The 17619-nt window shown below is 32.5% G+C and overlaps 1 protein-coding gene across 1 annotated transcript; it reads right to left on the reverse strand.

Annotated features, from left to right (window-relative positions):
• Positions 1-45: 45 nt before the first annotated feature.
• LOC111697827 (protein msta) lies at positions 46-16600 on the reverse strand. The gene is made up of 16 exons (XM_023467954.1): positions 16557-16600; positions 16298-16374; positions 12045-12110; positions 11364-11380; positions 10546-10617; positions 9425-9537; positions 7099-7156; positions 6949-6985; positions 6829-6867; positions 6684-6726; positions 4490-4592; positions 3940-4006; positions 3510-3566; positions 3268-3293; positions 2666-2745; positions 46-84 (listed from the first exon to the last, which is right to left on the reverse strand). Exons 1-16 carry the CDS (start codon positions 16578-16580, stop codon positions 46-48), a joined length of 918 nt encoding a protein of 305 aa, XP_023323722.1. The 5' UTR covers positions 16581-16600.
• Between the last annotated feature and the right edge of the window lie 1019 nt (positions 16601-17619).

Here is a 17619-nt window from a genome sequence, read left to right on the forward strand (position 1 = left end):
ATAAAAATGTTTACAACTTTTCTTTAGTTTGAGTAAATGTACATTCTAGTTGTTTTCAGTAAACTTGTTATATTTCCAAACACCCTAAAATAGAAAATATATGTAGTTAGAATGTGATTAATTAGTTACGAGCTAACTTGTTATATTTCCAAACACTCTAAAATAGAAAATATATGTAGTTAGAATGTGATTAATTAGTTACGAGCTAACTTGTTATATTTAATTGCTTTTGTTTATAAATTTTAAGAAAAGCTCTTTGATTTAACTTATTTAAAAAAAATTAAGTATCTACACCCTAAATAAATAAATCTTAATAATATAATTTTTAATCAAAAATACAATGAATTCAAGAAAATGGAGAAAAATATTACTTTGTTCAATGCTTATAAATTTTAAGAAAAGATTTAAAAAATAAATGTCTTCTACCTATTTCAAAATATGATTGATATTTTTTTTAGAAAATCGAAAGATTTCGATCCTATTTTATCTTATCACGGTAAAAGTTAATTAATTATGTATTTGTAAATATTGTTCAATGTTCAAAGTGGATTCAAACCTTAAAGAAACACAACTTATAGAAATCGCTAGGTAATGCAACAAGGCGTATTTTGCGGGTGAATATTTTTTTATATTTTAGAGAAATTAAATTTTCTTGTACAACATTGTATCTGAACAATATCATTATTTTGTTTGTTCTTTTAACACACCCTGGATATTAAAGGTGCGAAATAGTTTAATTATTATCAATGTTATTATCTTAATTTAGTACAGCAAACTTTCTCAGGGACCCTAACGGGCTCACAGCACTTACAGTACCTTGTTGTCACAAAACATACAAACAAGAAAAGGGACATTTCAGAAAATGCAGGCGGAACATTATGCATGTCAGGGACAACTTGTTTTTCTCAGAAATATACAGTACTTGCCAAAATAAACTGGTCAGTAAAGACAACTTTTTGTAAATATACAGTTCTCGCCAAAATAAAATGGTAAAAGATCACTATTTCTTTTTAAAAATACAGTGCTCTCTAAAATAAAATGGTGAAAGAAGACAACGTCTCATAGATATACAACACAGCAATGCCTTTTCCACAATCAAAATGTCGTCATTAATTTACCCTTTATTCTTGGTACCACTGCATTCTTTTGTCCTAAACATCGTCTTCATTTTCCAGTATATTCTGGGGACCACTGCGTTTTCTGCAAAATGTCGTCTTCATTTTCCACTTAATTTAGAGGACCACTGCATTTTTGTAAAAATGTCGTCTTCATTTAACACATTCATAAGTTCGTTGAAAGGAAACAGACTTTTACCCTGTTTTTTATTTCTAATGTTGTCTTCATAAACTAGATTAACATGTACATGTGTACTGGTCTGTTTAAGGTCCTCCCAGATTGTTTTATGTACTGACAACATAAATGAATTATTATATTATACCATTAAATAGAATTTCGTGTTACTATTTTAAAAACGATTACGCGAAAATGATATCTACAGTTTTATTTTTACAAGAAAATTTTTTTCTCAAAAATAAAAAAAGTTCTCCAGTGGTGATAATATGCTTTCATAAAATTCCATATTACCATTCAAATAAAAGATTTTTTGAAATTGATATCTACTTTACACTGATTATCTTTTTAAAAAGTTATAATTTCTCTAAAATAAAAAAAAATATTCTCCCGCAAAAAAACGCCTTGTTGCTATATCTAGCGTTTTCTATACGTTGTGCTTCTGAAAGGTTTGACTGCGTTCAAAGTTAAGGAAAATTAAAAAAGATATATTTGATAATATCGAATTCACTTTCTGAAAAATAACGTCTGTGTTTGTTGAATCTCATTGAACAATAATTGTTTTGTTTCCTGTAAATATATCGAGTATACTGCTGTACAAACAAATAGTTAACAATGTAAACATATAAATATATTATTGTTTACAAAAATATTATATTAGGAAGATATCATACTGCGTACTATACTCACCCAAATAGATTATCGAGTACAATATGTGGCAACAGAGAAATTAACCAATTAAAGGAAACATTTTTTTTCTCACATTAGTTGTACTGACCAAGGAATATAAAATGAACTTACATTGTATACCTTGGTACTTACTGACCAGTAATAAAGGACCATTCGTAAAAAAGCTGATGGGGATTAAAAGTGTGATAATTTCTAAATCTTAAAGGGAGTGTTTGCGAAAAATGATAGAGGCAGAAAATGGTTAAAAACCACTCATACTGAAGGACGTATCGTCCATGCAAATTCAGAAAGTTGCAACATTCAACTCGGATCGTAAAATAATCAATTTAATTCCAAATAAATCATTCAGATAATACAAACAATAGTTATTAATTATTTTTCGACGCATTTCATAATATTTTTCATCTTTTAAAACAATCCTGGAAAATAAGAAAATGTCGTCTTTATTATTAAAAATCCTCGAAACAGGAATAAATATGTTAGCCATAGTTGCTCAAACGGTTGGAACGAATTGTTTTTTTTTAAGGGGACACATAGTACCCCGGGGATTACATATATATGTTAAAGAAAATTTTGATTTTTTTTCAAAAACCATTTTTTTAAAGTTTTTTTATTTTACGGGCAACGGCGGGCACTTCAGCTAGTTAATCTACAACAACCTTAGAAAATAATAACGAGGAAATACCTTTAATTTTTCTCTCCTGAGAGCAGTCCCTTGAATAAACGTTACATAGTTTATCACAATTTCATCCCCCTCCTTGATATCTTCAACAAAACATTAAATATACGGAAAATACCTAAAATCTTAAAAACTTAAAGGGACTGTAAACGTAATTTGGCGTGCCCCTCATTTCTAGATTAGCATGTCAGATTCACATCAGTAACCTTTGAACCTTTACTTGAACAAAAATGATTGATTAATATTGCTTGTTTGTCAATTTGTGAATTGATAATTTTAGGTTCGCTTTTCTTAATAATGCAGAAAGTTGACATACATTTTTTTTCAAGATAAAAATATCATTTCCCCCCCTTGGTAAAAATGGCTTTACGGGAACGGACAATATGTATGAGGGTCACTTGAAATTACAAGAGAAAGGCTTATATCCTATTTTCATACAAAGATTGAATGGTAGAATTCTAATTGAAATTATTTATTCATAAAGGTTCATGAAATAGCAATTTAATTTGGTTGAGACAAACAAAATAAAATGTAAAATCTCTTGTACGACACAGTTTCATTTACTGATTTAAAATAAAATTTTAAAATTTTAATTTGTTGAAATTTTCCTGTTTGCGCCTGTACAGCTATCTTCCTAAAAAATGGTCTAAAATTAAAACTAAATAATGCTCGATTCAAATATATCAATAATTAAATTTCTAAAATATAAATATATTTATATATGGATAAACAGCTTTTTGTGTGAAATCAAAACTAGAGGAGCTCCGAGGTAACAAAATTGACCTTATCGTCCTTTCTGTTTGCCTTTCCCTTCCTGGTCCCATTGTTTTCCAGATATTCGTTTTTATACCTTTTATTAATGTAGATTGTATGTTTTGCATTCGCACAACACGAGTGGTTCATCAAACTAGAAACAAAATTTAAAAAAGTTTAATTAATTAAAAAAATAGATTATCCAATATTTAGGAATTACAACTGTGAGACCCATACAACTGTGGTTACGGTAAACTGGTATTTAATCAATCTTATAAAATCTTATATATTTGACGTTGTTATGAAGCGAATAGTTTATAATAAATTATAAAATCAACTTTTTACGAGATTTCTTTTTATACTGGCTAAATCTGTGTTCATGAGACTTTAAAAAATCATAATTTGAAACTAGCAGTCGTCTTCCTATTCCACAGTTTTTGGGGTCTTTCAGTTCTGTGTTGACAAGGCAATCTGTTTAAAAAATACTAAAAGTTGAGGAAAACCAACCTAAAATGAGGAAAACCAACCTAAAATGAGGAAAAAGAGCCCGGCTTTCCTCTTCACCAAACATCAGACAATTTGTTGCCAGAATTCCTAATCAATCAATCGATCAATCAATAAATCAATAAAATCAATCTATCAATAAATAAGAATTACATAGCTAATCAACTGACCAATTTACTTGACCAACTTTTTAATTAATCAAACCCCAACCAATCATACAACTTGACCAACTATTCAAATGTTAAATCATTAAACCTCCAACTTGACCAAATACAGAACCAACCAACCAACTAACTAACCAATTTAATTTACTATTTAATCTATCAATATCAACCAACCAACCAACTTATCAATCAAAATCAAGCAATATATCACAACAAATCTAGTGGGGAAGGTCAAATAGGCCTAAGATAGACCGGGTACTGTAAACCGTCTGGCCGCGCCATTAAAGTTGAAACCGAGTGGGCTGCAGGATATGGTCCGGCTGGTACTTACCTCGCGTCACAAAGCCAGTATTGGTTAAAAATTGACCCTAGTCCACAGTGATATTATTTATTCAGTTTTCTTGTTTACCTCTGATCCAGATAAAATCTTCCAGAGAGAATTGTTTGAGTTGATCAGTTCTTAGGAATATTTGAAGAAGATCTTTACTAGTGTTCTTCACTGATTCATCCTCCTTAAACCATCAGGAATATTTACGTACATTTTAATGGATTGTTAAAAAATTGATTTTACAATTAAATATTTTTGTGTCAAAAAGGTTATTATTTTTCCCTTAGAGTTAAGATGCGAGTGAGATACATATGCATCACTAGTCCAAATTTTTCTATTTTTATTTTTAAAGAAAAATGCAATAATAAATTTTTTAGGGACTTTTTAGATATAGTTGTAAAGTTTAAATAGTAAAAAAGGTATGACCTATCATTGATCTTTTTTTTAAAGACCGACCGGCCTTTTGACCATCTCTACCCTACCATGTGGATTACAAAAATCCTTTAAATTATGAAGTTGAAAAAGTAAAAAGTTTGAGCATTTAAGACGTAGATTAGAATCGTCGAGGTGAAATGATTAAATCGAAGATGGAAGAATAATTAAATTAAACTTTCACAACTCACAAGTTTAAATTTTCAAACCTCACTCTCGAGTAGGGTTTCCAGCGAAATTGGGAAATCGTTTTAACGAAAATTTCGCACTTTTTTGCGTTTTATTTGAAAAGAAAATGTTTGCGAAAAAAGATTTCGCAAAAAAATCATTTTCGCAAAAAAGAACTAAACTTCGTGAAAAAAATGTGAAATACAAAAGAAAATTTTCGCGAAAGTTTTCGTTCGGTGGAAACCCTACTCTCGAGGTTGAAAGGTAGATAATCTGTCTAGAAAATGCCACGGTTATTCAGATGCTTCTCTTTATTTAAATGTTATGGTTTAACTGACTGTCCTGTACGTGGGTAGTAAATGTTTCTCTAGAACATTTTTCCAAGTTTCAATTTCCCGAATAAAAATTTTGCAAAAAACTCTTATTTAAAAAAAAAAAAAATATGGCTCAAAAAAATGTATTATGTATCTTGTTTTGCACATATTTTGGTTGCAGCATCTTTTTAACTTATATCTATCTTAAAGAATTTTTAGGATGTTTTCAGCATCTTTTTCAAATAATTTTTACGAAAATGCCTAAGTGAGTAAATTTAGTTATTTACAACTACTTTACATACAGGGAAGTTAAGTGAATTTAACTTTACTAAAGGGTTACCAAGACCAAGGCAAAAACCCGTGGTTAAGTAAAAATTTTAATTTCCCGCAAAAGTAGTTGTACACAGTTTTATCATCTTTTGAAATAAAAATGCGCGATTTTTTAATGAAAATTTCGCAGAGCGAGTAGTTATTTATCTCAATGTTAAGAGAATCATGGGTGGGTAATTTTGGCCAAAAGGCGGGAAAAGACATAGTTTTTAAAAAAATAATCAATTTAAAACAAATAAATTAAAGTGTTTACAGTTAAGAATGAAAGAGCATTCCAAAATTTTGAGAACATTTGCTTTTAATTCTAATATAATTTGTTCTTCTGCTTTAAAAATATAATTAATTATTGTTTTTCGATGATTAACTCACAAGGTACAGTGAGAACCTTTAAACTGTGGATTAGGAAGACGACATACTGAAATGTATTTAATGTTGTATCTAAGAAAATAGTTTTACTACAGTCGTCGTCGTATATATCAATACAATGAAGACGACTTTCTATTTCAATTTTGACTTCTACCAAACAGCTTCTCTTTGTTTACTTGTAAACATATATTTTGAAAAATCCTTGTTAGGGTAAAAAGTCGTCTGTCGTCTTTATTGTATTGATATAATCCCTGAGAACTGTAACTTGTAGCTTATTAAATTAAAAATTAAGTTAAAGGGATAAGTTCACATTGCACAATTACTGTGTATAATGTTCATTGGACTATTTAAAGTCATAACCTGAGTCAAAGTCTTTTCCTTTCCCAGAGTTTTCTGGTTCTCAATTTAAATAAATAAGAAATTAAGATCTATATCTAGATTGATAAAAACATTGATATGAGGAGTTACAAAAAACTTAATAAAAGGAAAAAATATTTTTAGTTTTCAAACAAACATAATTTTTGAATATTATATTAAAAAAATTAAATTAAGAAACAAATTTAAAAAGATATTGCTGATTTATATTTACAGTGTAATAGGATTGTTAAAAACCTTGATATGAGAAGTTGCGTGAAAATAAATAATTTAGAAGTGAAATGATTCACCTCAACTGTTGTGCTATTGTTGTCCAATAAAAACTGTATCTGTCTGGAAAAATAGAAAAAATGGAAATATATAAATAATGAAAAAAATAATACAAAAACTGAAAAATATTTGAAAAATTATTCCTTTTTTTATGTCACCAAATACCTGTATATTCGGGGGTTTGAGGCCATTTTCAGCAACAATCTTTAAAAACAATCTTTAAAAACAATCTTTAAAAACAATCTTTAAAAATAGTTTTAAAAAAATGTAATTAAATTGCTTAACCTAATCGGAGTAATCCACTGGTATACACTGGTCTTGTCTAATTTCAAAAAGGTAAAAAAATATTTGATTATTTTTGAATTTTATTTTAGCACTTTTTTATGTCTGACTATGCAATGCATAATATTTCTTATTTTTACTTTTTCAAACTTCCTTTGATTGAAGAAATTTTCTGAAGAATTCTGCATTCCTCTTGATGGGCTTTTCCAACCTAAATATTTAAGGAATAAATAACCAAGAACAGAACTGAGCCAGAGGCTAACTCAGGGAGTGGGGTGCTATGGGGACTCAGCCCCACCCCTGGATCAGTTTCCAAGGGGTTTTGGGCCCCAATGGGTTTTGAGCTGACTAAAAAAATGTAAGCCCCCTGAACAAATTACTGAGTACGCATTCGCCTCAAATTCTGATTTTTAAATCTTTGCTTCCTCAGACATAACTTTGGCAGAATTCATCTATATAATAAAGCTTTTGCTCATATTATTTTTTCTCCAAAATTCGATTTTTAAAAAAATTCTAATTTTTTTCTTCAAATTTTGATAATTAATTTTTCTTGTTTTTTTTTTAATTCCAAGGGCAATTCAGCTAGTAGTTAATAATATTAAAGGTTTGAATAAAGAGATTATATAATTAAAGATTGCGGAAAAAAATAGATCTTTTTTGGTTAAAGTAACTGTCGTCGTCATTTTAAGTGAACCTCCAGTTTCATTGGGGCACACACTTTTAGCAACAGACCCTTTATCTGATTAAAAATGTGAAAGATATAGTCGTTTTTCCGGATTGAAAAGTGCTTAATTCTGAAAACTGCTCTATTGTTTATGTGGCAAAAACAATGCGAGTAATTTTTAAAACAACAAATGAAAATTAACAGTTTTGAGATACAAAAACATGGATTATATGAAAAAATTTATTGTAAGGGTACCATTTTGTGCTTCGGATATGTCATTTATCAATGAAGGGTCATTTAAAATTACGTTTACAGACCATTGGTGTCCAGTTTAAGTAGAATCCCTTTGATGATGTGCCTTCAGGTTCGTTTTTGGGTCGTTTTTTCTTTATATTTTCTTTCAAGGTCAACATTTAGCATAGTGTAATTTAAACAAATGTATTTTGAATTCTTTAATTTTAAATATTATTTTTCCTTACACCTAGTCAAACTTAAGCCCTAGCAAAAGTTAAATGCAAAAAAAACGACCAAAAACGAATGTGTCGAATCGATCGTTTTTCTGATCGTTTTTGCACTTTTTTTAGGTCAAAGATACGGCCAAGTTTAATAAAATAAAAGTTTAACTTTTGAAATCTTCAAAGTTTTATTATTTTTTCTCAAAAAACAATCTAGAACGATAAACAACACTATTAACAGGCCAAACGTTTGCGTCAAAGATTTCTTTGATATAATCTCATTAAACATATTGATAGAAATTTTAGGATTTTAAATCTATAATACTTTCAGAAATAACTACAAAATTGGAAAACATCTATAGTTTTTTTTTCAAAATTTATATACTTAAAAATGTGAAGAGTTAGATACATATTTATTAATTCAGAATTAAATAATTAAATAATTACAAAGGAAATGTATAGTTATCATATATATATAATAAAAATTTCTTCATATTTCGAATATTTTTGCATTCTCTCTCAAAAAAGGCAAAAGTTTTCTGTCCAAAAATTACTCGATTTCCAGCCATCGGAGGTGTTTGATACATCAGAGGTCTTCGACGTCTTTGCCGATTTGGCAGGTGGTCGATTTGATAATCTTGTGGATAGGTTAGGGTTTTGGGAGACATTTTGCACCCTCCAATGTTTAGCTGTCAGACCATCTTTTTGAGGAACATATTGTGGGTTTGAAGGGGTGTAGGATGAGGGTGAAGTTAGGGGGGATATTGATGGGGGACTAGGGGGCGAACCAAATGGGGATACCGACGACGATTTGGTGGGCGAAGTAGAGGGCGAAAATCGCTCTGGATAAAAAGAATATTCGCCCAAGGCGACCTCTATACCGAATCCCGGCTGTGTGGCGAATGTTGGGAGCGAAGAGACATTATTGTTCTCCATGTTATGAATTATAGAAGGGTTAACGTTGTACTAATTACAATACAGTTTCACTCTGAACTTTATAGATGAACTTTAGCGGTCAGATATTTTTAATTGACGCATTATACCAATAACAATGTACGCATCAACATTTGGGATAACAACAACAAATGACCCGTTTGGGCCTTCTCAAAATCTGTTGCGATGTGAACAGATCTGATAGCAAGTGGAAGGGGTGGGGGGTAAAAGGGGAGGGTTACCCTCCCCCCTCCTTACCATGAAGATAAGAAATGATAAACTTGTAATTCCATGAATATAGCAGCTGCAAACTTTGAATTCAAAATTTGAATTGATTAACTCTTTAACATACTTCTAGTTGGGAGAGTTGTGCAGAGGGGGGGGGGGAATCTTGTATTTCGAGGAATATTAAAATCATAATTTTGACCTGACAAAGCTCTCCGCAAAGAGGAAAAGAGCATATTCCACAGGAGTAGGGGTTATTCGTCTCTTTGCCACAATCCAGGCACACAGGTCCTCCTTTATTCCGGGGTCCTACCACTAGATAGAAAGATAGATAGATAGATAGAAAGATAGATAGATAGATATATAGATAGATAGATATATAGATAGATATATATATAGATAGATATATAGATAGATAGATAGATAGATAGATATTTAGATAGATAGATAGATAGATAGATAGATAAATATATAGATAAATAGATAGATAGATAGATAGATAGATAGATAGATAGATAGATAGATAGATAGATAGATAGATAAATATATAGATAAATAGATCTATACAATAAAACAAGACAAAAGTGTATATGTTGCCTATAGCCGGCTGGACCGATTAGGCTGAATTTTTTTGTGGATGCTATGGGGTGGCCGGGAGTATTATAGGCTAAATAAATTCGTAATCATTTTTTTCAAATTTTTTATTTAAATATTTTTTAAAATTTTTTTTCCTCGGGCAACGCCGGGCCCTTCAGCTAGTAGATCATAAAGGTACAAGGTCAAAAAGCCACAAGGTCACAATGACACAAGGTCACAATGACACAAGGTCACAATGACACAAGGTCACAATGACACAAGGTCACAATGACACAAGGTCACAATGACACTAGGTCACAATGACACTAGGTCACAATGACACTAGGTCACAATGACACAAGGTCACAACCACAAAAGGTCACAAAGACACAAGGTCACAATGACACAAGGTCACGAAGACACAAGGTCCCAAAGAAACGAGGTCACAAAGACACAAGGTGACAAAGACACAAGGTCACACTGACACAAGGTCACAAAGACACAAGGTCACAATGACACAAGTTTAAAATGAACAAAGATTACAAAGACACAAGGTCACAATGACGCAAGGTCACAATGACACAAGGTCACAAAGACACGAAGTCACAATAACACAAGGTCACAAAGACACAAGGTCACAAAGACACATGGTCACAATGACACAAAGTCACAAAGACACAAGGTCAAAAAAGATGTCAAGTTGGTTGCAAACCAAAAATATAACAAATGTGGCTCGGTTGCACTGACCTACTGCAGTATCGAAGAGTATAAGTTCTAGTGCTGATATATCCCTTGAAGCGATCATACATTTTCCTTTCCCTTTCATCAACTTTATATTTACTAAACAATACCTTAATAGGGCTATAAGACAATTTTATTATTATTATTACAACTAGACATAATTCAAATTGACCTATATCTACGATATCTACGTCATCCATGATATGAAAGAAGGGTACTATTCTGGGAACAGGAATATAGGGAAAGGAAATGGCGCTGGTCCGGCAAGAGAAAGCCAGTCGCACTGCTTTGCAGACCAGTACAGTAAACTTACAAACACTCTTCTGGCACAGACACACAACATGACTACAGTCAAGGAAATTGTAGAACAATGTCGTCGATTATAATTAAACTTGAATAACGAGTAGATTATTGTAAACTTTAATCAAATTATATTCTTTGCATGAAAATTTGGCTTTACAGTGTTGACTTAAACATGTAAATAATATATTACATGTATATTAAACTTATTTCTGAGTAAACAATTAACAATAAACAAATGTACTCTCCTAGGCTGTACAAATACCGAGATTCTTACGTACTGTATAAACCTACAGTACACACCTTCGGTACTTTAAACTGACACACACTCTTTTGGTACAGACACACAAACATGACGTTTCCGCCCCCTGGTACTATTGTGCATTCAGTTATATTCTAACGTCTCAATTAAAGTATAAGCAATAAACCAAATCCCAAAATAATTAATTTAAAAAAAAATTTAAATAAAAAAGTTACTGACGTCTAAACAATAATTTTTTTTGTAAACACAAATTTGTTCCTGCCTGCACGCCATACAATTCTAAAAATAAATAATGTGGATTTAATGGGAATGTTTGCAAAAATTGGAGAATTTGTTTATCAGCCCTGTCACATAGCTCTAGCCAGCCTATATTTTTACATAAATTGTGCCGGGTCAACTGCACACTGGGTACATTAGGACCGACCAGTACCAGTATACCTTGTACCGGTTTGGATTATCCAACCTTTAGACTGGTTTGCTGTACCGGAATATTTAAAGACTGGACTGGGGGTTTAAAAGTTATTTTTGAGGTGCATGCGCAATCTGTGTACATTAGAATATTCAAGCTGGGCCAATCTTTGCGGTCCTTGTTTTGACTGTACCGCCAATTTACAATTACTAGAGCGGCCGACCTGGGGGGTGTTTTCTTAAAAGCTAGAAACATGAAAAGAAATAAAAATTATAGCAAAGATAGCCTGTAAAACATGAACTGTATATATATGCATTCAGTCATACTGTCCAGTCTGGACTAGTCAGTGTATGGTCGACCCACCACGTTTTATGCAATAGATGTAGCCTGGCAAGATCACAGTGAAATTTATGTTCAACATACATGCTTTTATCTATTTCATTTATATATTTCTATATAAATGTTGGCTATTAGAATGTGTCCAAATATTTGATTTTAATTTGAATTAAAATATTTAATAAAAATGAATGTCACCTGAAGGGAAAACAATAGTTTTGCTGCCGATGGTAAATATAGTGTTCTCTGGAACAGTAGTGCACCCTGGATAATAATAATAATGATGATATTAACAGTAATATTAATAATAATAATGAAAATAATAATAAATAGTAATGATAATAATAATGATAATAATAATGATAATAATAGTTGTGGAAAAAGTAGAAGAGAGAGATTAGGAGATTTGTAGGAAGAAGGGTATAGGGGATTGCTACCTGTGTTCCTTCATTTTATACTGTTTCCCAGATAGGGGAATTAAGGAAAACCTATAACTGCACCCTTTATGCAAAATGGGGAGTTGTGAGCCCTGAAAGCTCTGTTAAGAGGAATCTTCTATAGCAGTCCAGTCCTCACATCTGGTATCGTTGTGCATGGCTTGTATATCTATGAGGGGTTAAACTCCTTCTTTCAGTGCACCAAGCTAAGGATCTATGTACAATTCTTGCTTCCCCTGTAGGATTCAAGATGTGTAACTAAACTCAGCGCTATAATTCTGGGAACACATAGGATAGGTCCCCCCTGCTTGGAAGCAGTCAGGCAACTGGATAAGGAACCCTAGTTAAATGCCACAGACTCCAAGAAAGAAAAGTTCTGTGATTACCTTGTTGAACTGTGGACTGTGAACTGTGTCAGAAGAAACAGCAACAGTACAGCAAACCAGAGTGTACAGAATACCAGAATTTACAGGATACCAGAATGAACAAGATTGTAACAGTGGAAATTTTAGATTGTAACCTAGAGTACCTAGTGAAGAATCAAATAGTAGAGTACAAGCTATGAAGGGAACAGGAAAAGCGAGTAGAAAATGTTGTATTCAGGACTGAACCAGAAAAGGGTGAACAGTCCCTTAGATACAATGAGAAATCGGAGAGACCAGATTGATTCAGTACAGCCTGAACCTTAGAAGAGTAGACACGCATATAAAGCCGTCCGTCTACCACTAACGTTCCGGGCCCTGTACAACATACAGCATACAGGACTCTATCCTACAGCGAGCTTCCATGAAGATGAGTAGCAAGATTAGATGATGATAAACCCTGCATACCAAGTGACACCTGATAATTGATATGACAAAGATGCAGCTAAGGATGCAGCTAAGGATGCAGCTGAAGATGTAGCTGAAGATGCAGCTAAAGATGCAGCCAAAGATGTAGAGGATAAGGATGCAGCGGAAGATAAGAGTGTCCCAAGCTTGGAGACTGACCTCTCATCATATAACGACCTGATCAACATCCCTGAGACTGAAGGAAGGAGTTCTATCTTGAGAGATCATGTGGATCATGAGGATCAAGACTGTCCTCAGCCCTTTGATGAACGGGCACTTACTCCACCTCATCTCCCTAGTATCTGGGATCCTCCTGGACGTCATGGAGCCCAGTTAAATGAGTTCCTGCATTCAACCCGGAAGAAGATATTAGACTGTTTGTTCGTGCAGGTTCTGAGGATGAAGAGATATCTGGAGGAACAATGGAGATTGAACTTGATCCCTGAGTATGATGTATTATTAAAGGGTTTATCCCTTCTTAAGATGATGGATCCAAGATTGATAGGATTGCAGAGATCTCAAGAGATCCTGCTCATGATCCTAAATAGGATCATTATTATTAGGGATCAGGTTAGTGAACTTAACAAATAAAAGGATCATAACCGATTGTTAATCTGTTAAGTAATCGTTATAATATATTTATATGTTCATTTATATGATATGTAAAAATAAATGTATGTGCAATGCCTAATTGTTTATTAAAAAGGGTATAATCAGGGTGCAAAGATAATTGACCATATAAGGGACAGATCCAAAATAAGGAGATGACCTGATGTATGATCTTATCATGATTGCAAGTTTATGAGTTATGATTTATTGCATCAATTGATTTTTCAGAAAATTCGACAAAAACTTCAAACCAAGGAATTGGAAGCCATAAGGTAACGATGGAAACAAATGGAGTTGCAAGAGCAGACAAAAAAGAAGTTTTTGCACAAAAACAAAAAAAAATTGTTGAAAGAGTTGCAAAAATTGAAAAAGATTGACAGAGCGGAAACAATGTTGGAGCAGAATGAGAAAATGGATGAGACACAATGGAACATCTACAGAAAGTAGTTACAGATGGGAGAGCAACCCTGATATATCATCATAGTTTATCATAAAAAGGAAACAACCCACTCTGAGAAAAAGAACCAGTGGATTCAACCCACCTTGAGAAGAATAACCAGTGGATTCAATCATCCATGAGAAACAGAACCAGATATAAGTTATGGGCAGGGAAAATATAATGCTAATTAAATAACACTTATTATTATTGTAGCAAGAATTTTGTTGCGAGAGCTCCCAAATATAGTGGAAACCCAGAGAAAGTTTCGAATGTTGCAAGAATTTGGAAACTCATATGATTAACTGTAAATGGGAAACGATCCTGCATATGAAGAGGTGAAACAGGAGTGTTTTTCACAGAAATGTTGAAAAGGTTCTCACAAGAAAAATATGAGGAAGGCCAGAAACAGGAATACCTAGACAGGAAACAGGAAAGAGGTGAAGATACCAGAGAATATTATACTGACAAGAGGAAGTTATAGATACAAGCATATGCTCCAGACAAAAGGAACATGGTAGAATTCAAGGATGAAATGCTCATGGGACTGTACAATATAGAGTTGAAGAAAACATGCCTGTTTTTTATGCCTGAAGAGTTTAAGCATGAAAACAAGATCAAGACAGTACTAGACAGCCAGCTAAAGACTACATATACAGATAGTATTGAAACAGTGAAAAACAGCAAGTGAGTTGATGAGATGTGGGAAATAGGAAATAATAACAGGGAATCAGTTTCATGAGATAATCTGAGAAAAGAAGAACAGGTATCACATGGTTGTAGGAATAAGAGGCAAGACACTGGATGAACAACAGAACTATAGAGGGGGAAATGGTGAATCCAGGAAGGATATTCAAAAGGTAACCAGGAAGATAGCATCATAAAGGGGTTTTTCAGTGAAGAAGAGTTCTAACACCGGAGGTCTGGAAACCCTGGAATTAAATGATGTTAATTAGGTGAAAAATAATTATACTGATCTAAGAAACATTTCCGATAGTTTAAATGTCAAAACTTCCCAGCCTAAGTTACCAGGAAACAGAAGCATCCTGGCATACTACAGAGAAAAGTGATGAATTGGAAAGAGATCCTGAAGTTAAACAAAATGAACTGCATGGATGACAGAGAAAAAGATTGATTATATCCAGAAAAGATGTCCATGTTGACATAGATGACGTTGTAGACAGGGGTTACATATACAAGGAGAAGGCAGCTGGGACAGAAGTAAAGGAACTTAGCAGATTTATAGAAGAACTAGATGTTAAAAGTGATCAAGGAATAAAATCAAATAGACCTAAACCTGGATAGGGACTCAGAGACAGAGATCAAGATAAAAGAAGAGTTAATGATAGGAGAAAGCAATAAAAGAAAGCCAACACAAGCCTGCAGTGAAACAAGATGGAAAAATAAAGAATAAGAGAGCTGCTCTAAGAGAAGTGTCTCCTGCATCAAGATCATCTCTTTCTTCTGCTGAACTTACATCAGGTCTCTCTGGTCTGATTCAGAATCTCCTTTTATGAAAACCTTCTGGTCTCTCAATTATTTCTGGAGATCAGTAAACTCAGTCCTCGTATATCCTCATGATCTATTTTTCTCCTGGAGTCATGGGTCTTGGTGGATAATCTAACTGCTTTGGATCACCAGCAACTCTATGCATAGAATCATCTGGAAAAAATAGAGCAGCATCTGATATGTTCTGATCTGTGGTGGGACTGGCTGATGGAATCACTATTAGACCAGCTCCAGAAACCAATGAAGACAAATTCCTTAGTGATGCTGAGGATTCTGAGGATGCATATTCATGTATAATGAAGGGAGAGGAGGCTGGTGGCCTTCATTGGTCTCTGGCAGGCATGTTGAAGATCCATCTATCTGATAGCGGTATAAAGTTGCATGTCCCTTAGCCTTCATTGTACAAACGGAGTAATCTCTATACAGTCTTTACGGTTCGAGGGGTGCACTGCTTCAATCTCTAGATCCTATATTCTGCTATGAAAAGGGAGGAGGAGTTTAGACTAAAGTAACCATGCTATAAATATTACAGTAATAATAATATTATTATGATAATATTGATGATGGAAATAATACAATAAAAAATATAAACTAAAATTTCAACGATTATAACAAAAATAATAATGATACTTTTGGCAACTTGTACAGCTTGTAGTACTCTCTCTACCACAGAGAAAACAATGTCCTTTTCTCTCTCTGGACTTACTCTGGGGACAGATCTTCAAAATAAGAAAACAATCCCAATTTTTATAAATGTTGAATTTTAAAAACTCATATATTTTCTATGTACTTAAATATTTTGCTTGTTGCATGTATCTAATAAACATTTTTGTGACAGTGCTAAGCGCCATTTAAGCCTTATTATATTTCAATATTTTGTTCATGATCCCTTAGACTTTGCTTTAGTGCTCATTTTTCTCTGAAATTAGCATTATTTTTTTAACCAATAATATTATATTGTTCTAGTAAAATCAGTTACACATTTAACTTTTTTTGTATATAAAAACTTTATAAAAAAGGGAATTGAACTTTCAAAACCTCCAAAAAATAGAGGTTGTGGGAATATATCCCCAATATCAAAAACAGGAAAAAGAAAGTTACTTACTTATTTTGAACATTTTTAATATAACTGCAGTTTACTTTTGCTTTACAAAATCATCGTTGTTTTCTTAGATTGTTTTGCAAATATGCCATGTGTTAGAGTTTAAACATTGGTTCTGCTTGATGTAAAAATCTACAATTACGAGGAATGAATAACTACTAAAAAGTGTCTTTTGTTATTTATTTATCATTGACTCTATATTATTTTTATTGTTCTATTGGACGCTTTAAATTAATGTAAATTAAGCACTGTAATTTCTCTGTCATACAGATTAACCAAGAACTTGGAAGACATTTAAAGAATTTAAAAAATGTCGTCTTGACAATTTTTAAATGGAATTTAAACTATTAGACCTTAATCAAAATAAATAAATAGCCATGTAATATGCGGGACCAGTTTATAGAGCTCAATATTATTTTATTTAAAAAAACTAAATATCTGCATCAATATGTTTAGAAGACGACATTTCATAACTTCGTTTGATGCCTTCGAAGATTGGGTTCAACACAGTTTATAGAGTGTTAATGTACGCAAATCTTTTACCAGGAACACTCACACTAGATCTATTCCATAGACAAAGATAGACACTCAGTCAACTCATCTCAAGAAACCTTGATTCCAAGAGTAAGTGGGGTTCATACAGTACACATACTGCAGGGACTGCAGTTTTTTTAAAACTTCGATTTTGGCATATATTTAGATCATATACAGGGTGTCCCACGAAACATGACAGTTGGTAAATAGTTTAGAATGTCTTCTTCCATAATTTCCATAAGTTGTTTAATACCAAAGACAATGATAAAAATATTATAGGAGTCATATTATAGTAAAATTAACTTGAGCAACAGAT

The sequence above is a fragment of the Eurytemora carolleeae genome, unplaced genomic scaffold (assembly GCF_000591075.1).
Source record: "Eurytemora carolleeae unplaced genomic scaffold, Eaff_2.0 scaffold135, whole genome shotgun sequence".
NCBI lineage: Eukaryota > Metazoa > Arthropoda > Copepoda > Calanoida > Temoridae > Eurytemora > Eurytemora carolleeae.

Excerpts from the sequence above, each read along its gene's own strand:
- LOC111697827 (XM_023467954.1), bottom strand. The coding sequence starts at position 16,580 with ATGAGCACTAAAGCAAAGTCTAAG. Across the intron at positions 7,157-9,424 it reads TTTGCGGAGAGCTTTGTCAG|GTTGGAAAAGCCCATCAAGA; the intron begins GTCAAAATTATG and ends TTAAATATTTAG. Across the intron at positions 4,007-4,489 it reads AGATTTTATCTGGATCAGAG|GAATTCTGGCAACAAATTGT; the intron begins GTAAACAAGAAA and ends TTGATTGATTAG.